This window comes from Spea bombifrons, chromosome 9 (assembly GCF_027358695.1).
Source record: "Spea bombifrons isolate aSpeBom1 chromosome 9, aSpeBom1.2.pri, whole genome shotgun sequence".
Taxonomy (NCBI): Eukaryota; Metazoa; Chordata; class Amphibia; order Anura; family Pelobatidae; genus Spea; species Spea bombifrons.
The window spans coordinates 30787570-30813051 of NC_071095.1; the positions used below are offsets into that span (position 1 = coordinate 30787570).

The 25482-nt window shown below is 42.6% G+C and overlaps 1 protein-coding gene across 1 annotated transcript in view; it reads left to right on the forward strand.

Moving 5' to 3' along the window:
* Positions 1 to 10289: 10289 nt before the first annotated feature.
* CCDC9B (coiled-coil domain containing 9B) overlaps positions 10290 to 25482 on the forward strand; it is a 34352-nt gene continuing 19159 nt past the window's right edge. The window contains exons 1-6 of the mRNA XM_053475521.1: positions 10290 to 10487; positions 21511 to 21554; positions 22225 to 22335; positions 23182 to 23277; positions 23659 to 23778; positions 24683 to 24823. Of these exons, the coding sequence (XP_053331496.1) occupies positions 21534 to 21554; positions 22225 to 22335; positions 23182 to 23277; positions 23659 to 23778; positions 24683 to 24823 (489 nt within the window). The 5' untranslated portion in view covers positions 10290 to 10487; positions 21511 to 21533. The remainder of the gene's footprint in view (positions 10488 to 21510; positions 21555 to 22224; positions 22336 to 23181; positions 23278 to 23658; positions 23779 to 24682; positions 24824 to 25482) is intronic.

A 25482-nucleotide genomic window follows, 5' to 3' on the forward strand; every position in this document is an offset into this window, starting at 1 on the left:
CAGGACATGCTATTGTTTACTAGTGGTGGCTGTGTCTACTTATTTTCGAGATGTGATACCATAATAAATGTGACATGGGATCAGCCATATATGCATTTAACCACCCCTAGCCCCTTGTTTTGCAGGAAGCATGTTTGACTGATTGTTTCTCCTGCTTACTGTGGGTATCTCTTAGTGTGAGTGTCTGAGTGTGTTAGTGTTCCTGGGTATGTTAGGGTGCGTCTGCTTATATTAGTGTGTGTCTGCGTGTCTGAGTATGTTAGTGTGTGTGCATGTGTCTGTGTATGTTGGTATGTGTGTGCATGTTAGTGTGAGTCTGGCTGTGTGTTATCATGAAGCCAGAAACTGACTCTAACACATACAACCAGACACACCCAGACACTAACACCTACACATACATCCAGACACACATGCCTTAGCCGCTCTACAATTGCATCTCTGGCTCTAGTTGGAAAGTCAGCCAAAGTATCATGACTGACAACAATGGCGCCTCCAGGTCTGCAGATAAAGGGAATTTATGGGAACAAAATGAGGGGTGACCACTAGCCAGGTGGTTTCTAGGACATAAAAAGGTAACTCCAGAACTCGGGACATACTTCTTACTCCATTATTGCCCCATTCAAACCTGGACTGGTGACATTCCTTGCCAAAAGAACCACATTGAGATGATTCTCCAGGACAATGCTAACGAAGTCTGAAGTTACAGACCTCGCGCTCCCACCACAGGATACAGGATGGAGGATGAAGACTGAAGGATGGTGGAAGAGGTAAGAGATGGGGAAAAAGGGATGTAAGGGCAGTGTATGTGTATGTATGTGTTTGTAAGCTTGTGTGTGAGAGCAGTATAGGTATTTGTTAGCTGGTGTGTAAGGGCTGTGTATGGATGTGTGTGTAAGGGCAGTGTAAATGTGTGTGTTTAAGGGCAGTGTACATGTATGTGTGTGTGTAAGGGCAGTGTACATTTATGTGTATGTATAAGGGCAGTATACGTGTATGTATGTGTGCAAGGGCAGTGTACGTGTATATGTGTGTGTTTAAGGGCAGTGTATATGTGTGTGTGTGTCAAGGCAGTGTATGTGTATATGTGTGTTTATAGACAGGTGTGTGTAAGGGCAGTGTACATGTATATGTGTGTGTCAGAGCAGTGTACATGTATATGTGTGTGTAAAGGCAGTGTATGTGTATACGTGTGTTTATGGGCAGACGTTTGTAAGGGCAGAGTATATGTGTGTAAAGGCAGTGTATGTGTATATGTGTGTTTATGGGCAGGTGTGTGTAAAGGCATTGTGTAAGGGTCCTGGGAGGGAGGCTAACATTAGCCTTTTTTAATTTAAAAAAATCTCTGCTGCTGTGGACTACTCTTCTAATGATGTTCAGCCAGCATTATGGTGGACACCTGGTTGGCTGAGAATCATGGGAATTTTAGTTCACAGCTAGCATCTGCAGCTTTACTGTTGCTGCACTTCCCATGACACTCAACCAGCATCATGGGAGTAGTATGTGTGGCTGAGGCTCATGGGAAATCAATTCAATTTTTAATATGCGTGACTGCTGACAAAAACAAAGCGTGTTTTAAGTGGCGATGCAAGCGCAACATTGTAAAGTGCAATTACTTGTATCGGTGAGTTCCCCAAGATTAAAAAAAAACAACACATTTTTGAAATGTTGGGAGGTATGAGATTGAACCATTCAGTTGTTTACAACAGGCAGTATGATAAGGAGTGAGCTGCCTGGAAAGCAGGCTGTAATTGTGCAAGGCACAAGTGCTGTACCTTGCACAGAAAAAAAGTGAAATGCACTTATACTGAAATTTCAAGGCTATGTTTATTATGGACTAATCGAGGCAGCTGCCCTGGGCCCGGGGTTACCTATTTTCGTCACATAACGAAAGTACACTGTCAAAGTCCACCTTATTTTGCAGAGCACCAAGAAATTATATCATATTCTGAAACCCAGAATTAAGTGATACAAAAATGAGAAAACACACACAGAGCTCTACTTCCATCAGATAGCACCAGGGCCGGACTGGCGATAATGGGGAGGCCCTGGCATTTTAAGGCCAGAAGCCATCTGATGACATGAGTGTGTTGGTCTTGACTACTTTCCTGAGCCCTAATGTTCTGCCTGGTATCCTTCTCCAGTTGTTCACTCCTGTCCGGTTTCCTGCTATTTCTCTGCCGTTTTCTGCCCATCAGGTGAACAACAGACCTTCTGGACAACTAGCTTCACATTGCAAAACTGTACAAAGAGATCCAGAAGAAGGCAGCAGATAAACGTAGACATACAGCCCCAATCCTTCAGATCAGGTGGAAACCTCATTGCAGGGAGAGGCTCGGCTCCAACCCTGTGTGGGGCAGAAAGGTATAGATGCGCCTGGTTGCAGGCGTCTTAGAACCTCAGATGGTTTAGCAGTCTGAGGACCCAAGTAGCCAGCTGTGAGATCTTCATCACAGGATGTCTGCCCAGTAGTCTTCATCTTCTGAAACAGATTTTGGGCAAAGGCTAATCTTGGCCAGTAGGGGAGGTGCTGCTTCATTGACATTTGCCATACAAGTGGTATTGGCTCCTAACAAGCCAAAATTCGGTGCCCTGGTTGCTAAGAAGTACTTAAGACGGTGCCGAGGATTGTAAGGCCGAGGAGTGTCATTCGCCATCCTTGCCGGCTCTACACTTGCTCAGTTTGGGGATTTCATGGGTCCTGGAGTATGCAAGGCATTGACTCCACTGCATGACATTCCCTGGAACCCAGGCCTTTCTTTCTTGGGGCAAGAGGGAACCATTTCAAGTTTGAAGGGGCACTAACTGAGGTAATGGAAAAAGAGATTCTGTCTAGCCCTTTCCTCAGCAGAGAGAGGGCCTCTGGAGTGGCTGATGTTTGAATGGAAAACACAGGCGGTTGCTAACACAGGTAGTGGATGTAGTTGCAACTCTGAGTCCTTGGCAGAAATGGCAGCGGGTCTTGTAGCTCCTGATGATTCATGTCTGAGGTCTGGAACTGATGCCACCTTGCGTACCCAGTGGGGTATCTGGATCTGGGGCCAACAGGGATCTAAGGTGTTTCCTCTTACCAATAATAAAAGGTTCATGCCTGTATATAGTTTGTCAGCAGCACAACTTGTAGCATAACCAGAATTAGAGACAACTTTTTTCCTGTGGGCTCCACAGTGTAGCTGGAAATGTTGGGCTGCGGGCTTCGAACACTGTCTGTGCCTGGTAGCAGATGTCTGTTTGCTGCAGCTTTAGGATCCATCCTTGGTGCCACCTGCAGGAACAGGAGCGGCAGCTGGTAAGCTGGCAGACGGCAGCAGGCCAGGGGGCTGTGAGGTACAAAGGCAAAAACGGGAACGTGTCTAAAGCCAGGGGTTAAAACCAGAACACATGGATCAAGCAATAAACAAATGAAAATGCAGGGCCAGGGGGAGACAGGAATCCCAGCAACCTTCGGCTGCGAAACTGGTAGGTGCATGGTCTGCCGTCTGCCGTGCCCCTGCCACTTGCCGGAATACCGTCTTGACACTGGCAGTGTAATTTTGATTCTCTGAGAAGTTACAACACATTCCCTGACCATCCGTGGTATGCTACAGTGTTTCCTTCATCACCTCTTTACATACCAAGGTGGGGTCACCCCTCCTCCACTCAGCTGCCTTCTTACTCTGTTCTGGATCCGAGGCTGAAACTGACTGCAAGCCTACTCTCTGTGAGTGCTAGAACGCGTCCTCAATGAAATATTTTGTACAAGAAGTGGATAATTATAGTCTGGTTTCTGGTTTCTAATTATAAATTAAATCTAAATTAGACACCCCAATTTTGCTAAATGACTGGTTAAAGGAGATTAGGAAGAAATCCCCCAGAGTTCATGATTTGTCTCTCCTGGAGACTCAATTCAAAGTCATTAACAAATGGTATTTAGTTCCTACTCGACTTACATAAATGTCCTTAATGAACTCTAACGTATGCTGGGGCTGCCATCAGTCAACAGGGTCATATCTACAAATATGGTGGTTCTGTCCTATAGTCTCTAGGTTCTGACAGGAGATCCTGCAATTCTTAAAGTCTATAGACAATATCATTATACCAAACTCTCCCCTCTCTTTACTTTTGCACCTAGGGTGGCCCTCTATGACACAGACACAATTAAACCTTACCATACACACTTGTTTAGCAGCTAAAAGACTTATAGCTAGGCAATGGAAACAAGGTAATTACTTTATTATGACTCAATTAATAACCCAACTAAAATTCCAAATTACAATGGAGAAAGAGGTTTCTCGAACGTTATATTCTTCACTCAGGAAAACGCAAACATGGGAAAAATGCCTTCTAAAAATAAACAGTGTAAATACAGGCAACTCCTCTCCATGCCCGAATACCTCAATGTCATTGTATGTTATATTGTGTTTTTGAGTAGTAATACATACCTATGTTCGAATGATAATTCTAACTGTCAAAATCAAAGACAAGCTGTTTTGCTATATTTATGCATTTATGTACTAAAAAAAAAAAAAAAAAAAGTCCAGACATCAACCTGATTGAAATGCTGTGGTGGGACTTTAAAAGCTGTGCATAAACAAATACCCGCAAAATCAAATAAACTGAAGCAACCTTATAAAGAAGAGTGGGCCAAAGTTCCTCCGCAACAATGTGACAGTCTGATAAAGTCATACAGAAAACAATTGCTTCAAGTTAGTGCTGCCAAAGGTGGTTCTACTATTGAATCATAAGGTGTGTTTTCACACATGGGTTCTCCATTTTGGCTTTATTTTTGTTAAATATGTGCTGTTGTTCATTGGACAATATGGGGGAGTTTCTGTAGAATCCCCGCATAAGCATCTGCCCCTTCAGCGTCCACTAGCTATTTTGCGCAGGTGTGTTTGGTGGAACACGTATCCCTGCATGTGATATATTTACGGCCAGTCAGCTTCAGCACTTGTTTCAACCAGCCAGTCAGTGGAAAGGAGTGTCAGATCACAGAGGAGGAAGGCAGCTGCAGCGACAGGGCCGTAGCTTCTATGTCAAGTTTGTCATTTTGAAGGAAACGGATTGCTACAGCTCACGCCCACCTGATGCTCTGCTTTTAGTTTGGGTGTGTTACCGAATATACAGTCTAATCCTGGCTGTAGGCATGTCAGTGACAGCCTGGGAACTATGCCAATGCCGTATACATATATATATATATATATTTAAACATTTTGCAACAATATATGACTGTAAAGCGTCATTTCCAGGGAACTAAGAATGGATTTTAGACGCTTTGCTTGAAATATTTTTATTTTAGGTGGAAATGCTGCTTTCGGTTCAACGGTTCTAGGTTTGTAATTTATGTAATCCATACGTTTTGTGTTGATGGATAGATAGAGGTTCATTATCCCAATTAAAGAAGCCTGAGAACAAGAGTTAGGCATAATTTAAACACTTTCATAGATGTCTCTTAAATAGAGATACATTTCAGTTTCATCTTATTAAATATACTTTTCCCAGGCTTCTTGTCTAATGACAGTTTAATGTCTCATCCACCAAACAGTGTATATTAAAATACACTGTAAGTACTTTAATCTCTTCAGGGCCACGACATTTTTACACGTTTGGAAAACCGCATTTTCACGTTTTCTCTATTTGTCCTTCTTCAACTGCTATGTCTTTCATATTTAGTGTACCCACACACTTTTCAATACAGGTTGGGAGAAAACATAGTAATCTATATAATCCATCAGTTAGTATGGGATTATTAAAAAAACAAACCCATTGCTGTACAGTTTTAACTCATATAAATTGTACACAGCCGGTGCAAATGAGAAATAAAATCACATTAAATCGCTGTGTTTGAGGCTATAAGTTTAGCCCTGCTGATACTTAAAGCAACAAAATGTACTAGTACATCCATCATCACAATATACATTCTTTACCTATAAATACATTATAATTTTTTAGCCAAGCAGGGGCTGGAAATTATTCGGACCTCTTTCTGCAAATCCCTTGTGGATTCTTGTTAGATCCCCTGGAACTCTTGCATGAACTGAAGGCATATCCTGCAATGCAAATAGACGCAAATAAAAATATCAAATGCCGTCAGGAGTTAAAGGGCCGTGCGAATGACTCTGTTGGTCGCCTGCAGTGGCCTCCTCTGGCACTAACCAATGGAGCGCACCTACGGATTTCCGCTCCCACTAACCCCTGCGATGCTGCGTGGATAAAGTAGGCTAGATGGGGAAGAGATAAGGGAGATTAGTAAACAAAGACGAAGATTTTTCGTGTTGTGTGTCTTCCTCTTCGTATACGTTTTGCTGCCGCCATGTTCATATGTTCGGTATTCGGGCTGAACAAAGAAAACGCACCCTTCGTGTTCGTTTTCATGTTCGCCCAAATACGAAAGCACAAGTCTAATTTCAACTACCTATACCTTGTGCTTTTTGTTTAGCAATCATTCGAATTATCTTTGAAATATTTAGCTTAACTTTGTTAGTGCCAGAAACATGTGATATGCAGACCCAGGACCCACACAGCCCCATTAGATTATAGAAAAACATTTCTGAAATGAAGCGCTGATCATCTCCATCATCTACCCACTTCCCAGGGAAGTCTTTAATTGTACATACTAGACTTCCGATAAAAAGACAAGTCTAGCTTTTACAGCTAAACACCACGGCTTCCTCTAGCGAGAAAAGAATGCTGCAGAGCGGCCACAAACTGATCAGTAAAGTCCTATAATATTACCACTTGTTACCATGACAACCAATGCTGTTAAAGAACAAATAAAAGAGGCAACATTCTGGAAGCAATGGCTGATCCCTGTTAACTTGCAGGCTTCTGTGAATGTGAACACATACTTCCCTCAGACTTAGAGGGTGCCGCAGAGTTTGTCATGCATGAATCTTAATCAGGCACTTCATATACTAAAATAGAAACTGGGCAATTTATGGACCTGTGCTTGACATCATGAGCCATCAAAAATAGGAATGTTCTGGCAGATCCATGACAGCCCAGTCAGCAGGAGGTGCTTCAGAAATGTAATTCTGTCTAAAAGTTTATGTTAGTATATGTCTCTTCATCACTAGCTTAATTGGTTGCAACCATATAGCTCCATGTCTTACAACTAGTATGTAAAAAATTTGGTTCCATTTCACATGGCAGGAGATGTCGGTAGATAGGTGGAACCAGGGGCGTAACTAGAAGCCTCAGGGCCCCGGTGCGAGAATCTGTTAAGGGCCCCCGCAACCTCAACCCAATCTATCCCCTTCTCACACCATCTACCCCCTCTTTTCAGGCTATCTACCCTCTCCCTACCCCCCATTCTCACTATCTACCCTCTCCCTACCCCCTTCTCACTATCTACCCCCTTTCTCACTATCTACCCTCTCCCCCTTTGTGCAGTCCTGTGGTGGGGGCGCGAGGCCTCTGTCTTGCTGCTTGTGGCTTCACTGCTGAGTGCTGGCATATGACGTCATATGCCCGCGCTCAGCGTGAAGCGCCAGCATCTGAGACAGATGCCTCATGCTCCCATCACTGCGGCATGGCAGGGAGCAGAGGAGACAGAAGGGCGCCGAGCGGTTCCTGAAAACGATCGCTTGGCACCCCTTGGGCCCCCCTGACTGTCAGAACTCCAGGGCCCGGTCGCGACCCCGGTAGTTCCTCCACTGGGTGGAACATTGTCCCAGTAGTGGTATATGGGACAAAATCTTGTATACTTCCTTGGGCTTTCATCATGTCTAAATGCAGCCCGTATAATGTACTTTATATGCTGATATAGTTGGAAAAGTTTTTTTTCGAAAAGGTTTGTGAAACAGAAGCCCAGTTTCACGTAGAACTTAGAACTTTAATGGATAACTAAATCGGGTTCACAAAAGGGATGTTTTCACGGAAGCCTCTGTGCCATGGGCTGAGGGGCCTGAGTGCCAGCCTCCTCCCTACACACCATGGGCCATGGTAAGGAGTGCCACATTATCTCAATCATAAGAGACCTCTACGACCAGTATATGCACCTGAATCTGATATCCAGCAGGTTTCCTGGAGCGCCCGTATTTACCATCCTCTCCCCCCACAGACTAAAATAGAGACCCCCTACTGGGCTGAAGTGGACTGAGTGCAAATACAGAGTCATGTGCTAAGGAGGGCAGGATGAAGAACCGTGTGTGTCTATTGGATGTAAATCAACCCCTCGTACTGTCTATTGGATGGAAATTAACCCCCTGTACTGTCTATTTGATGTAATTCAACCCCTTGTACTGTCTACTGGATGTAATTCAACCCCTTTTACTGTTTAAATACCCATGTGTTTCCAAATAAACCAAGTCCTGTTTTCACCTCAACATGAATGCTGCCTGATGCTTGGGGTGGTCTGCTATGATCAGGACAATAGCCACATTGTGTAGCTAAACTTCGGCTAGCCACAGTGCCAACACAGCTCTGGTGCAGCAGCATTCCCCCTTTATCTACAACGCTGGTTCTGCCTGGCGCTGAAGGTGTTAATTGTTGGTGTCCCGGCAAAAGGAAGCAACGATTGGTGGGAGTACCCAGTTGGGGTACAGGGCATCCCATCACAGATGTTCTTTTTAGGGCTGCAACAACTAATCGATAAAATCGATAATAATCGATAATGAAATTCGTTGGCAACGAATTTCATTATCGATTAGTTGAATCGATTATTATCGATTATAAAATGAGGGTTTTTTCAGAGCAAACGCTCTGAAAAATCCCCCTCATTATATAATCCGTTTAGTCTGACTCACCGTCTCACAGCAGCAGCTCCTACTTACTCCCCCTCCCTGTAATCACTGTGACAACTGGCCCCGCCCCTTCCTTCTCCAGGCCAGAACCACATGGCTGTGACACTCATCTAACTGTAAGTATATATATATATATATATATATAATGTGTATGTGTGTGTATATATATATATATATATATATATATATATATTTGGGCTACTGAAAGTTAGGGGAGCTGGGGGTTAATTTAGGGGCAGTTATGGTTAGTGGGGTGTTTAGGGTTAATTTAGGGGCAGTTATGGTTAATTGGGTGTTTAGGGTTAATTTAGGGGCAGTTATGTTAATAGGGTGTTTAGGGTTAATTTAGGAGCAGCTGTGGTTAATGGGGTGTTTGGGGTTAATTTGAGGCAGTTGTGGTTAATGGTGTGTTTAGGGTTAATTTAGGGGATGCTGTGGTTGATGGGGTCTTTAGGGTTAATTTAGGGGATGCTGTGGTTAAGGGGGTGTTAAGGGTTAATTTAGGGGCAGTTATGGTTAATGGGGAGTTTAGGGTTAATTTAGGGGAATCTAAATCCTGGGGGCAGTGAAGTGACATATCTGGGGGTATAAGGCATATACAGTATATAAGGCATATGTGGGGAGGGCAGTGTGGCATGTCTGGGGAGGACGGAGTGGTGTATCAGGGTGTATAAGGCATATCTGGGGGTAGAGTGGCATATCTGGGGGTAGAGAAGTGGCATGTCTGGGAGGCAGGGTGGCATGTCTGGGGAGGATGGAGTGGGGTATCGGGATATAAGGCGTATCAGGCACAGTGGCAGATGTGGGAGGCAGCGTGGCATATGTGGGAGGCATTGTGGAGTGGCAGATGTGGGAGGCAGCATGGCGTGGCATATGTGGGGAGGGCAGGGTGGCATGTCTGGGGAGGATGGAGTGGTGTTTCAGGGGGTATAAGGCGTATCAGACAGTGGCATGTGGGGGGTAGAGTGGAGTGGCAGATGTGGGAGGCAGCGTGGCGTGGCATATGTGGGAGGCAGCGTGGAGTGGCAGATGTGGGAGGCAGCGTGGTGTGGTATATGTGGTAGGCAGCGTGGCATATGTGGGGGGGCAGCATGGCATGTCTGGGAGGCAGCGTGGCAAGCCTGGGCTCAAATGTGCATATATTGGGGGGCTGGTTGGGAAATAAAGACAAGAAATGTATTATCAAAGTTTTTTTATTCTGCTGTTTGTATTTAACATCATTTGTTTAGTAAATTATTTTAAATAAATGAAAAATTTACATTCATTTTTTTTATCCGATTAATCGATTAATCGAAAAAATAATCGGCCAACTAATCGATTATTAAAATAATCGTTAGTTGCAGCCCTAGTTCTTTTCATCAAGGAATAAAAAATATTCTTAGCTGATTCTCCTGTATCACAGTACAACTAGTCATTTAATTAAAAACATGAATCAGGAGTAATTCAGATATTCCAAATGCATTTTTTAATGCGATCATTTACATGCATTCAGGAAGATTAATTGTTAGCACACTGCCTGGTAGTTGAAGTGTGCTGTGTGTGAAAAGCAAGGCTGGCAGAACACGGTCATGCTGATGTGCCCTTTCCGTGGCTGGCCTATTAGGCTGCCTCCGTTTTTTGGCTAGCCTCCCAGAAAAGGCTTTTGTAATGAAAACATGATCTTGTATGGTGTACAGCCAGAGCAGAGGCTCACCGATGTCTCTGCTGTTTCAGCTCCCCTTTGGAATCTACTGAGGTCCACCGTTGGTTTCCAGTATGCAGAGACCCGTGAGTGTTACTTTTGTGTTTTCACCTCCTCTAGAAAGCCAACAAACAATTTACACTTTATGTTTATTATATTCGCATTGTGAATTCCTTTAAGTTTTTCTAATGATATTTTCGATGCCTGAGGACCATGGGCGTAGGAACCCCTAAAAATCTGGGGGGGATAGCATTTTTACTGGTAGGGTATATTCTTGTTCAGTAAACTGGGAATTGTTCATGGCAAATTTTATATAAATGTATGTGTGGTGTGTGTGTACAATTTCCGCACAAAAAAAGTATCATGTTCAGTTTTCACAGACAAGCTCTTTATTAAACAAACAGGTCAAAGAAAATTAACCAAAAGTTTGGCCTATATTTCAGTTATTTCACTTAGAACAACCGGTAATAATACTTTAAGTAATGCACAATTGCCAAAATTTTAACAAAAGATCCTACAGAAATGCAATGATGCAATTAACCCTTTCCGCATTTGTGGTCTGGGAGCAGACAACACTTAAATACTCTTATAGAAATATTTTATTAACTGCAGGCAGAGTAAGACCCTACAACCAAAGCACTGTAGTGGTTATGGTGCAAAGTAGCTGTTTTGCACACTGGGGCACAGTCATGATCCCCAAAACTGTTCCCACAAAGTTAGAAGCATAGTGTTGTCCAAAATGTCTTGGTTTATCGCCTTCAGCTCATAAAACGTTCTACTAGATAAATGGGAGAAAATTCCCACAGAAACTCACAAAAAGACAAATCTTACAACCACAGATGGACCCCACTGGACACGGCCACAGAGACTACTATGATGTATTGAAGGAACCATCTAAGACTCCTAACACGTCATACACACAGGAACATATCCACACACTTAAACACTTGAATAACATGCACACGCATGCACACACTTACGTACACACACACAATGGGTTAAACATGTGTTACAGGGAATCATAATCTTCCCTTTAAGTACGACATGCCTGCTCATACCCACATATGCACTGCTCTTACGCATGCCTGCCCACAAAAACACACGTATACGCTGCAATTGCCTGCACATACACACTTGCCAGTACTCACACTTATGCACTACCCTTATACACGCCTGCCCAAACATACATAATCTGCTCACACACACATGCCTCCCCATAAATATACACTGCCCTTGCACATACTTACACAGACATATACACTATAAGACAAATACACTCCTTATATACACACATATACACTGCCCATACAGACGTACACGTATACAATGCCCATACACACGTACACATATACACTGCCCATACACACATACACACTGCCCATACACACATACACATATACACTGCCCATACAGAAGTACACATATACACTGCCTATGCAGACATACACATATACACTGCCTATACACACGTACACATATACACTGCCCATACACACATACACACTGCCCATACAGATACACACATATACACTGCCCATACACACATACACATATACACTGCCCATACAGACGTACACATATACACTGCCTATGCAGACATACAGATATACACTGCCTATACACACGTACACATATACACTGCCCATACACACATACACATGTACACTGCCCATACACATATACACTGCCTATACACACGTACACATATACACTGCCCATACAGACGTACACATATACACTGCCTATGCAGACATACACATATACACTGCCTATACACACGTACACATATACACTGCCCATACACACACATATATACTGCCCATACAGACGTACACATATACACTGCCCATACAGACGTACACATATACACTGCCTATACAGACGTACACATATACACTGCCTATACACACGTACACATATACACTGCCCATACACACACATATACACTGCCCATACAGACGTACACATATACACTGCCCATACAGACGTACACATATACACTGCCTATACAGACGTACACATATACACAGCCCATACAGACGTACACATATACACTGCCCATACAGACGTACACATATACACTGCCCATACAGACGTACACATATACACTGCCTATACAGACGTACACATATACACAGCCCATACAGACGTACACATATACACTGCCCATACAGACATACACATATACACTGCCTATACACACGTATACATATACATATACACTGCCCATACACACACACATATACACTGCCCATACAGACATACACATATACACTGCCCATACACACATACACTGTCTATACAGACATACACATATACACTGCCCATACAGACATACACATATACACAGCCCATACAGACGTACACATATACACTGCCCATACAGACGTACACATATACACTGCCCATACAGACATACACATATACACAGCCCATACAGACGTACACATATACACAGCCCATACAGACGTACACATATACACTGCCCATACAGACGTACACATATACACTGCCCATACAGACATACACATATACACTGCCCATACAGACGTACACATATACACAGCCCATACAGACGTACACATATACACAGCCCATACACATATACACATATACACTGCCCATACAGACATACACATATACACTGTCCATACAGATACACACATATACACTGCCCATACAGACGTACACATATACACTGCCCATACACACACATATACACTGCCCATACAGATACACACATATACACTGCCCATACAGATACACACATATACACTGCCCATACAGACATACACATATACACTGCCCATACAGACGTATGCACATACACGCACATATACACAGCTGCCCTATACACATATGCCTGCCCAAGTGCCCATACACATGCCTTATCATATGTATATACACACACAAATCTACCATCAGACCCCCCCACCTTCGTTCTCCACATCAGACCCCCTCCCACCTTCATTCTCCACATCAGACCCCCCAACCCACCTTTGTTCTCCACATCAGACCCCCCCACAACCTTTGTTCTCCACATCAGACCCCCTCCCACCCACCTTTATTCTCCACATCAGACCCCCCTAACCCACCTTTGTTTTCCACATCAGACCCCCCCACAACCTTTGTTCTCCACATCAGACCCCCTCCCACCCACCTTCATTCTCCACATCAGACCCCCCTAACCCACCTTTGTTTTCCACATCAGACCCCCCCACAACCTTCGTTTTCTACATCAGACCCCCCCACAACCTTCGTTTTCTACATCAGACCCCCCCACAACCTTCGTTTTCTACATCAGACCCCCCCACAACCTTCGTTTTCTACATCAGACCCCCCCACAACCTTCGTTTTCTACATCAGACCCCCCAATAATCAACCATCCACCCACCTTGGTTCTCCACAAATCTTACCTTTTCTTCCTTCTTCCTCCTTTCTGCTTTCTCTTCCTTCTTCCTTCTTCCTGCTTCCTGCTTCCTCCTTTCTGATTTCTGATTTCTGTTCTAACTTTCCTTCTGTTTGCCGCTCGCAGTCTGTGCAGTGCGGCTGCGCACAGCTGTTTCTGCTGAGCGCCGGGGCTGGATATAAACGTCATATCCCGTCGCCCCGGCGCTCAGTTACAGACAGCTGGTGAGTGTGACCTTAATGCAGCTGCAGGACTGGTTGGGGAGATCACGGATTTCCCTAACCAGTCCTGCAGGCTGCAGCTGCCGATCGGGCAGCTGTGAGCACCCTCACAGCTGCACCCGAGTGCGCTCACCCTGGGGGGGATTTCTATATTATCGGTCCCCCCCGCATGATTTCCTGGGGGGGATCCGTCCCCCCCGTCCCCCCCGGTTCCTACGCCCGTGCTGAGGACGTTGTTACATGGCTATTAAAACTATCAGCAAAAATACCTGGTATTTCAAGCTGACAGCTTCTGTTTCAGCTGTTGAGAACTATTGGGTGTGAGTAGTCCGTATGGCGTTAACACAGCATTTATTCTTTCACTAATTCAAATTATTGCTTCTATTGTGATTTTTTTCTTTTTAATTGTTGCTTCTGTGCGCTTAAAAAATTAAGCCAAAGTATGATGAGCTGCACTGCATATAGCATTACTTTTTGTTGAAGGGATTGAAGAGCATATTATAACCAGCAGCAGCAGCAGAAACTAATCTGGCTGCTTTGCTATATAAATGCAGAACCCTTTGAATTAATTTGATGGTAATGCCATGATAAAATGAATGTTAAAACAGCCATTGAAGGGCACAACATTAAAATAGCATTGGTCCTCATTTTGGGAGCTCTGCTCAGGGCACCTCCACACCCTGGCCGTCTGTTTGAGGCCAGCCTGCATGCAGAAAAACCAGATGTCCAACCCCACCAAATTGAGAGTTTTTAAACAAGCCCACTCAGGGTGACAAACTACTATGCCTCTGTTAAAGTTAACAACCTTCGAAGTGGTGCTGTTAAGCTTTCTTCTGGCCCTGTCCACACCCCTCCGCAGACCTAGAATTCCTCCAAACCAGACGGGTCATGATATTGGCCCACACCAGGATGATGGATGGATGAAGCAACCAGAGCCTAAAACCAAATGCCTAGCAAACCCCCTGAATCTGATGGATTTCCAAACCCCAGGGAGAAGCCTCCGTAGCGCCCCAATACTAAAAAGAGTGGGTTCCAAACTTCTCCTGGCCCGGAGCACCCACATTTTCTTTGCATGAAGTTGGAAAACAGAGACGGTTGAGCTTTCTACAACAAGGAACCAGCCACCACCAAGAAAGCCTCCAGACACTAGTTTGTGCAAACAGCGGGACCAACTAGAGTTTGTAAATACACCATAATCCTTTTGCCCTCTCTAATCCTAATAATTTCACCATCCCACAAAACATCAGAAAATTGCAAACTTCCTTGTAATGCTGACAAAGCTCTAGCCAACTCCTGACATGGAAAGCCCCAGAAAAAGCCACAGAGAAAGCCAAGAGAAGCACTGCCAATATGTCACCGCCCAACAGCAGGCTGGTAACTGCTAGCAGAAATTCCCCCCATACCTTCCAAACTCTGCCATAGGCCGCACAAGTCCACCGATCTCTGCAACATACTCAATGCTCCTGGAATACCACACACCATGTCCAATCTCGGCAGACCCTCCAGAGCTGCATCTGGAGCCAGTTGAAAGAATCGATCTAACTGGGTCCAGGAGGTCCCCCAACATATCATTCAACCACATATCAGCTTGCTGTCTAGCTATATCTCTGAAGGAGCCCACCAGTTGGTCCAATCTCTCCATGATGCTGCCAAAAACCTATGCTGATATAAAGGCTCTTCCAGCCACTCCTATGGCTCCACCTAACCTCCCAAAATCTATACCCACCAGAACCAGTTAGAACCTTATGCCTTTGTCCTCCATGTCACATTGGCCTAGACTGCTTAAGCTGCCAGCCATCACTATAACAAGCAGGTCTGTTCTAGCAGAAGCATAGACCTCTCATTCCTCAAATGGCTACCAATCTCCAAAAACAAGGTGACACCTACAACAAACTAGACCACAATTCAAGAGGCACGTAGAAAAACTCAGGGGACAGTTTCCTACTTGACATCACCATTTCCAAGTTGCCATGGTGACTAGGGCTCCCACCAACGGACTTCAGCAAGGTAAGTGAACTACAAAGGGGGGGGGTAGATAGTGAGAAGGAGTGAGAGGGGGTAGATGCATATGTGAATGAATTGTGTGAATGAGTGAGAGAATGCAATAATGGATATGTGTATCAAAGATAGCACAAGCAGGATGTTTGAGCCTTGGGGACCAAGATGGCACAGGGTAGGCTGTTTGGGGCAAAGATGCCTCATGCTGGGCTGTTTAGGGACAAAGTTGGCTCACTCTGGACTGAAATCTGTGTAATCTGGGTGCTGGCCAGGTTCTATGTGGGCAATGTGGACGCCAGGGCTGGCCTTTGGAGTTTACAACCTGTGATCTGTGCCATTCAGGGGGTTTATCCATACCTTTAATACTGAGTTTACATGTGAATTCCAGTTGATTTATACCTGCAAAGCTGGGTTTGTGTGTTATTCTGTTGATCTGCACCTGTTATGCTATGTTTCCATACATTGAATGTGCTGTTTACATGTGTTGGTTATTTGATCTATACCTGAAGTGACAGACCTCATGCTCTTATAATAGCAGAAAGAAGATGTATGATGCAAGATGATGGAAGATGATGGAAGATGAGAAAGGCTTCTAAGGGCTGTGTATTTGTGTGTATAGATAGTAGTGTAGTGAGAAGGAGGTAAATAGTAAGAAAAGGGAAAGGAGAGGTAGCTATAGAAAAAGGGGGAAGTAAGAATACTCAAATAAAGAGTGAAAATGAGTGGAGGAATCAGGATCAACAGGAGCCAAAGTCAGAATCAGAATCAGAATGAACCGCATACAGCGCCCAGAGTACGAGATAAGACTCTCTTTGATGTCTTGGCAATCCATGGACAGCTAAAGTGCCCTTAAATAGCCCAGGCAGATAACCCCGCCTCCAGTTACTTGCAGGGAAAAACATTAACAAGAGGTACTGTCCCTTTAAACTGTGGTTTGCACATGTGCAGTCTTCAGCTTCCGGGGGCCATTTTGAAGTGGCGCACGTTAGCGCACGAGAGGGATGGCACGGTGAGGCGAGGCTCTAGTATGGCGGTGGGAGACTGATACGGCCGTAGTAGTTACAGGTAAGGTGGTTACATGTGTTAGGGCAGTATATGCGTGTTAATGGGCAGCGTGTATGTGTAAATGTGTGCTTATGGACAGGCGTATGTAAGGACAGTGTAAATAAAATAAGAAAAAAAAATAGCTGGGGGGCACAATTTTCCATTCTTGCCTCAGGCGCAAAAGGAGCTAGCTACGGCTCTGGCTGCATGACTAGTGATCCAAATAGGGTTGCCACTTTTATTGCAAAAAAATACAGACCGTGCTAATTTGCATAATTATATGCATGACATTACAGAAACGTAATGTGCACCTACCTTCCCCCCCAAAAATATTTCCTGTCACACAAACATAATGTGCACCTACCTTAGTTTACATTTATCAGTGTAGGCAGGAGTAGGGAAATAAGGCTTTTTCCTCCGAGTCCACAGGCAGCGAGCCTGCGCCGGCCGGCCCGCAAATGCTGCCAGACTCCAGAGCGTTGGGGGAGGTGACATCATAAAATTAAACATCACCCCCCCCCAGCGCTCAGCCTCCACCAATCATGCCGTCTCGGCATTGAGCGCTGTGCTAAAGACAGAGCGGCATTGAGGGTATTTTTAATATACCGAAACTGGCAGTGTGCTCTAAATACCGGCTGTGCCGGTGAAATACCTGCCAGGTGGCAACCCTAGATCCAAATATTAATAGGGAAATAATAGGTAGCTGAGTCAAACTATTTAAAAAAGGGTGTTTGGGGGAAATGATGTCAGAGGAAAGTGTTAAAGAGGACCTGATCCAGAGCACAGGTTGGAACAGAGTTTTTTAAGTAATGATGAAAGTAGTAACCGTGATGAATGTCTAAAGATATCGGTGACCACCAACTACTTCGTAGAGTTTTATTTGTGTCTGCAATAGGTCTGCAGATATGAGGAATATTCTGGAATATATTGCAGTTTTTCAATGCCAGGGACTCATGCGAGGCCATCAAAAACTAAATTCATTCAGCTTCACAATATATTGGCATACCCTACAATGCATAGGGGTATTAATATTATTTATTGTTTTATATAGCACCATTATATTCCGTAGCGCTGTACAATTGGTAGACACAAAATAACACGTGACCCCAATGATTGCGCATGCAGCGCGCTGCATGAACATGGATTAGGGTACGCTAGAATGCATTCTTCGTTAGTGGGGTTGTAGGCGATAGTGAACTGCCCCTTTATAGCGCATGTGATGGCTGGAGTGTCTCTTTAAAAAAGACAAATGGTCTTCACCTTGTTAGAATATGAGAATATGTAGTCCGTAGTCAGTTTTATTGGTCCAACATAAAGATGTGAAGTTACATATCCTTTTGGGGACCTCTGAGGTCTCTTCTTCAGATGGAGTGACCTCACGAGTCTCTTAAGCTTATGTAACTAAGTATTTTTCTGTTGGTCTGATAAAAGGTCTCAACAATGAACTATAGACTTTATCCTCTTTCTTTGAAGGGACATTGCATGCAGGAAAGCTAACATTTAAACCAACGGGAGTGGATACATCCGGGGGTTCTTGTTAGACCCCCCTGGAAACCTTAAATGGATATCCTGCAACGTAGAGGAACTTGTGCTTCTTGAACTCGCCGTCCTATGCATGCGTCGCTGTTCTTATTATTTCTATACATTTGAGCGAAAAAAATAAATGTGAATTATAAGGTGACATTGGCCATCGTATGCATTACAGCGGATATAATAACTGGAGTGTATGGATCTGCTATCCCCAAGGATGTCTGCTTAGTGTATATATATATATATATATATATATATATATAATGACCTTTCTGTCAAGTCGCATTAGGACCAAATGTGTACCTTTTTTCTATGCTAGCAATAACTTTTTGGTAAGAACCTGAATAGCAAGATAAGCGCTACCGTGCAATTTATTTTATACACAGGTGCATATGATAGCTGTGTCCCCTTTAAATTTTTGTGTGGACCTCTATTGCATATGGATTTGGCTCTCCGCCTCCCCCAGCTGCTATGCTTGTTGGGGTTGAGCACAGTTCCTGTTGCCTGTGTCCATGTGTTGCTGTTGAGCTCCATTGATGGCACTAGGCAGCCAGGCTGTTGCTCTTCAGCTCTGGAGCTGCAGTTTCTCCTATAGGTAGGTAATTTACACTTAAAGTACATTAATATGCATTACATTTTGGTAAGGGTGCTTGAGAAATTAGGCTTTACCTCTAATGTTGCTATTATGTCCATTCTGATGAATTTAGCACTGTTCTAACTAAATGCAGCAGTAGAAACATTGTTATTAGCACTGATGAATACAACCCCAATAATTATTTTTTTTAGTGTGTAATATATTGTCTTTTATTTGCTAGGGACACCTATCATGTGACACAAAAGCAGACATTGATGGCTGTTGCCCCAGGAAAAGCTAATGTGTTTCTGTGTTGTTTTGTCCAGTGGCGTAACAACCAGGGTGTTAGGGGTCATGACTGCGGCTGGGCCTGCCGCTCTAGAGGGGTCTGTCCTTTTTAAAGCTGCTTTCCTGTACACCAAGGGCCTTCAGCTTAGCTCTCTGGGGCTGGCACGCTGTGTTCCTGCCTCCCCGATCTGGCCCTTTGTGAACAATTTTGGACTGGTACAGGGTAGCAAGAACACAGCAGGGCCAACTTTGAGTAAAAGGGAAGGTTGGTGGAGGGAATACATATGTTAGAATGAGAATTTATGTATAAGTGTGTGTGTTAACATGAATGTGTATGTGTTCTTGCATAAATGTGTGTGTGAGAATGAATGTATAAGTGGGGGGGCAAAATATGGCATAGGCATGCTGTTTTGGGGCAAATATCACACACAAACTGGGGGGTAAAGATGGCATAGAGAGGCTGTTTTGAGGGCTATGATGTCACAGCCAAACTGTTTTGGGGCAATGGTATCACTGTGGGACTTGTTGCTTGTGAAATTGGGGAGCCCCATGGCAATTTATGCACCAGGTCCTTGTAGTTTCTAGATTCACCCCTGGTTTTATCATTAAGCATTCGGGGAAAGAATAACATGAACAATTTAGTAACTTGCTTAACATACTATGAATTACAGTTACTGCTTTCTCTACATGAAGGTATGGGTAACCAATTGGTCTTCATTTATATTAAAAGTCCATTTTCTGTGCCCGTTAAAATAACAGTTCCTAGAGTGAGACGTTTTTTGGATGGCATATGGTTTAAGTTTCTATGAATGCTGCCCTTCCAGCTTCTAAACGTTCAATGGGAACGTTCTCATTTGCTTTTTTCATCAAACTTTCCATGTTTTGTTGCTAGGATTGTTTACACAAATTACAGTTTATAGGGTTAAATCACATAATGCAGTATACAAACACAGTTTAGGTAAACAACAAAAACATTTTCACGCCAGCCTTTGGCTCTCTTTGTGCACCCGCTTTTATGGGCCTTAACTCCTTCCACTCGGATTTGCCTGGCTGAGGGTGATAGGTTGTAATCAAGATTTCATTTAAAAAAAAAACATGTAACTGTTTATACAATAGGAGTGTAGGTCATATTTTTTTTATTTCATTTTTATCTTTTCTTGGGCTTCTGATCAGCTTATTCATAAAGGAAATCCCGCGTGATCATCTCGACACCCAAGACTTCCGACGTGGGGAGGCTAATTTAATATGCATTCCGGTTTGGTGGAGCTTGAAACGTTCCCTTGCGTCTGATTTATTATAGGAACATAATATAACTCTTCCGTTGTAGAATAAGCATGACAAAAACATATACCGAGTAATCCATTCAGAATTAAAACTGGACTTATGCCGAAAGCATGTTGAATGTGGGTTACATCATACTCCATATATACCCTTATCATATAACTGAATAATGAATCTTAACCCCTTAAGGACAGTGGGTTCTCCTTAAAGCCATTAAAACAATGCATTGTGAGCCCGTACATGTACGGGCTTTGTCATGAAGGGGCTAAGAATTGTGTTAGGGGTCAGATATCAGCCCCGCTCATGTACCACCGGAGAAGGACGTTAAAGGGACAGCCTCCAGCCCTAAACAGTCTCAACAAAATATTAATGAGCATTAAAACACTTCAGCGAGTGATTCAATATGCATCAAGGTCGTGTTTTGGTGTCAAAGCTGTGTAGTTTTTTCGTATGTCTCTGTTGCAAATACACAAGGCTCACACGACGTGTTTGTGTTATTCCTATATCATTGTTGGGGATGAGGGAATGTATACTGTGGTTTTCTTAGATATGTGGGTCCACAGGGTCACTCATCCCTGGATAATAGAAACAAGCTCATCAGATCCATGTGATTTGAGCCATTTTGGGAGCTTTGTGAATAGCTTAAAATGGCTGTGCCTGTGAGGGGGGTGTCATGTAGAGCGTTCAAATAAACACATTAGGGTGATTTTTAAATATAGTTTTCGAAAGTCCCCCATAACAACATCATGTTTGTTTTGTTGTAGACTAAATCGTAAATACTTTTGCAATGGAGGAAAAAAATCAGAAGGTACGTAACCATGTATACTGTATGTACATGCCATATGATATGTTGACAAGGTTTGCTAATATGTTTGTTATTAAAACATCCAGGACTACAAAAATAAATATATTTTTTTTTATTAGCTTACTAGGACATTCCAGTAACTGGGAAGATCTTCTTCCACTAGACGTCCCTGGCAAATTATATGTAAAGCCACTCTTTCACCTTTCATTCTAAATAAAAGTGCGCACTACATTTTAATCATGATATAATGCTTTCAGACCAGCACTGTCATATCAGACACGGTTCGTATAATGTTATGGATGAGCCTAACCTTTTTATGGTGTTTATTAATAACATGTAGACTGTAAGGTCATCTGAGATACTATTACTTTTATTTCCGTAAGTCTAAATTGTTATGTACGGCTTAAGTCCTGCTTGTCCAATTAAGCAGAATACGATGGCACTGTATGAATCAAATATACCTGGCCAGTCCCGACTTTCAGGCACTGTATTCAACCATACAGTTTGCTATGTTATTTTTTTTTTTTTATAGCATAAATGTAGTTATTGCCCTATTTATGATTAGTGGTAGACCGTTTTTTTTTTTTTTTAAGTTTAAAAAAAAAAGAAACCCAAAGAAATATATTAGCATATTTATTATTACGTCACGTAATTGTTTGCTATTTAAAACCAGGATTTAATATGTGATGGAGAAATCCAAAGGAAAGAACAGAAAGATGCTGAGTTGGATAAAAAGATTCAAGCCTTAAGGAAGAAAAATGAAGCATTAATCCGGAGACACCAAGTAAGCAGTAACGCGTTCAATCAGTCCCATAATGGGCCATGTTTATCGGGGTAAAACTAAAGCTTTTTGCATTACTTAATTTATTAGCATTAGGTGTAATATCTATATTTTGTTGTTAGTGTAATTTTGTTTTTGAACATCAACATGAACTTTGTGTATGCATTAATGAGTTTATATTAGAATGCTCTTTATATTACAATTAAGACAGGTGTTTAAGAGCATTAAGAATAATCTAAATGTGATTTATATATAATATCAGCTTTGTCATTGTTAGGTCATCTTGAACCAGTCGCCACGACTTGCTGATTTACTCATGTTGTCTCTGTGTGTATAAAAAGCCTTACAAAGCCTAATAAATCAGGTCACCCTTTGAAGGTGGTATCCCGTCTGCTTTCTTGGGGGCTGGTAAGCTAAGTGCTGTCTCCCCACATCTTAAGGCTGTCCTAAAGCCCCTGTCCCCTTGAAGGCTGAAAGCTCTCCCTGACTGGGGCAACTCTGCGAGACTGGCTTTGGAAGGCTTATCCTTTGGCCTTGAAGCAGAGGCATCTCATGCTTTATTTCCTTGAAGCTTTGGTGATACCTTCCTTGACATCAGACCTGATTTCCATAGATTAAGCCTAGTTCTATTTAGGTAACAACCTACAGTGTATGCAGTAATATACAGTATGGTTTAGAACATGATATTTGGGTGACATCCTACTCAAACATTCTAATCAGATGTTTCTCTGCGTATTAAGGACTAAGCCAATCTACATATTAAGGTAGTATGGAGTAAGGGCTAAGCTCATAGATATAAGACCCATACAAAAAAATGTTTAAATATATCAGAACATATTGCTGTTGCAGGAAATTGAGGAAGACAAAAGAAATGCAGAGAAAGGAGGCATGGGAGTAACCCCCCGAAAGGCTAAACAAGAAAGCCTTACTATAACCATTACAAAGGTACCTCGTGTTTCAGTTTTTTCTTAATAAAAGAACCGAAATGCATTTTTGTTTTATTTGGTCATAAAAATATCTGAAGTGCCGTCCCTAAAGGAAAACATAGCTTTTCAGTGTGAAACACTGTGCTTTGTGGTTAAGACTCCTCTTTCTCTGCAGTGGAAGCCCAGCAAGCAGAGGTCCGTTTAGCATTAAACCATAGAGAACAAAATAAATAAAAATGTTTGGGCTTCTAATCAAACAGTCGGAAAGTATGGAATTTTTACTATTTGGAACGCTTATTGACCATTGATCATCATTATGGTGTTTTATATGTCTTACATGTCATTTAAACTGTACAGTTACACCTTACCTAAATTCTGTTTGTTTGTATTACTAATTCAGGAGAAAAGAAGTGAGGGTTGGATGAATACTGATGACAGTGAAGATGAAGAGGAACAAAAAATTACATTTTGTATGGGTAACAAAATGCAGCTGGCTGTGACAGTGGACAGTAAAGTTAAGGTTAGTTACCTTAATATTTTGATATTAAAGTAGGACACGTTTATAAAGATTGATTTTTGGATCATTCAACAAAATGTTTGCATAGTAATTTTCTGCTTGACTGCCTGCTCTATATCCTTTCCTAACTGAACAATCTCACTGTCCCCAATATCATCTTAATGTTCGTTTTGGGCTGCGTTACAACAGGGTAATGGCAGCATAACAAACATGTTCCTTTTAGGAACCTTGGCAAGGGTTGTGTTTGAAGGACATCACTGGAAGACTTTCTAAAAAAAAAAAAAAAGTCTGGTATACCTTTTTTTTAACATTGAGGGTATGGAACATAACTAATTTCATTGGATCTATTTTCCGTTTAGGTTCTTGCACATACAACCCAGCTAAGTCTATAGAACAATAGCACAAATCAACAAATGACTGAAATGATGGGCTTTTGTCTTTTACATGCCTATGCCCATGTTTTGTCCCAGGTCCAGCTTTTGGGTATATCGACCTTTTGTTCTAGCATTACAATTCCATGATGCACAGCAATCATCCTTTTAGCAAACTTAATTCAAAAATACGCAATTGTTGGGGGGGGGGAGCTTATAAAAAGGTTGTTCTGTCATTATCCGTGGTTGTACAAATTGTAACCCAGATTTGTCCTAGCCACATATGTATGATCCTCTTTGTGAGACACACAGTTGTACAAATACACACTGGTGACATTGGTACTGACCGTTGTGGTCATTCCAACGCAACCATTTTGTAAAATATAGTTCTTGGAGCTTTTAGAACGCTGATTGGCACAGGAGATGTCATTTGGCAACAGCTGAAGAACATGTATGAACGTGTATATGTATAGCTTTATGTTCTCTGTATTGTTTTCTGTGAAGTATGATCACATGACCTATTTAACTATGTGCAGAGTAAGCGCTTTGTCACCAAGAAAGTTGACCAGGATGATCACGTCACAAGCGATCTCTCTGGTTTAGACGAGGAGCAGGTGGACCATTTGTTCACTTACGGAAGAGGACGGCGTATGCAGATGGCTATCATAACGGAGCAAGTAAGTATTGTGGAACCCTGCGGCCATTAATACCTGCATCTATACACTTGGCTCTTTGTTTAAGGATTGCATTGTATTTGGGTTGGGTTATGAATTCTGGTTTCCAGAAGAGAGTATCGTTAAAGTGAAAGGAAGTATGATTAGCTTAGCGCAGTGTGGAACCCTCAGTTCCCCAGGAATATCAGTCATTTTTTATATTGCATAAGTATACGGGTTTAACATATGTCATATGATATCAATGTCTAAATTTGTATTGTGTATTTACAACATGTAATGTTCTATTCTTTTTATGCATATGTGACTGTTAAGGCTTTAGAACACTGTGACACTTATTCTCAGCAAACACTCTGAGCTCCAAGAAACAAAGGGAGATGAGTGGAAGAAAGAGGGACTGAGGGATTTGGTCCTAAAGAAGGACAGTCCCTTCATATGTATCTGGATTTACATATGTTCAACTAACAGAGAACATATTAATATTCTTTAGTATGTGGAAACCTTAATGAAAGTTTGGTTGCTAAGGAAAAAAGTGGTCAGCCTTATTTCATGCGTTATTGGCTTACAATGTGAAATTATGAAAACAAATGGAAAAGTTCATCTTTGCAACCTGCCACCTGCTAAAGGTATACCTTTTAAGAATAACAACACTAATTTCTCATTGA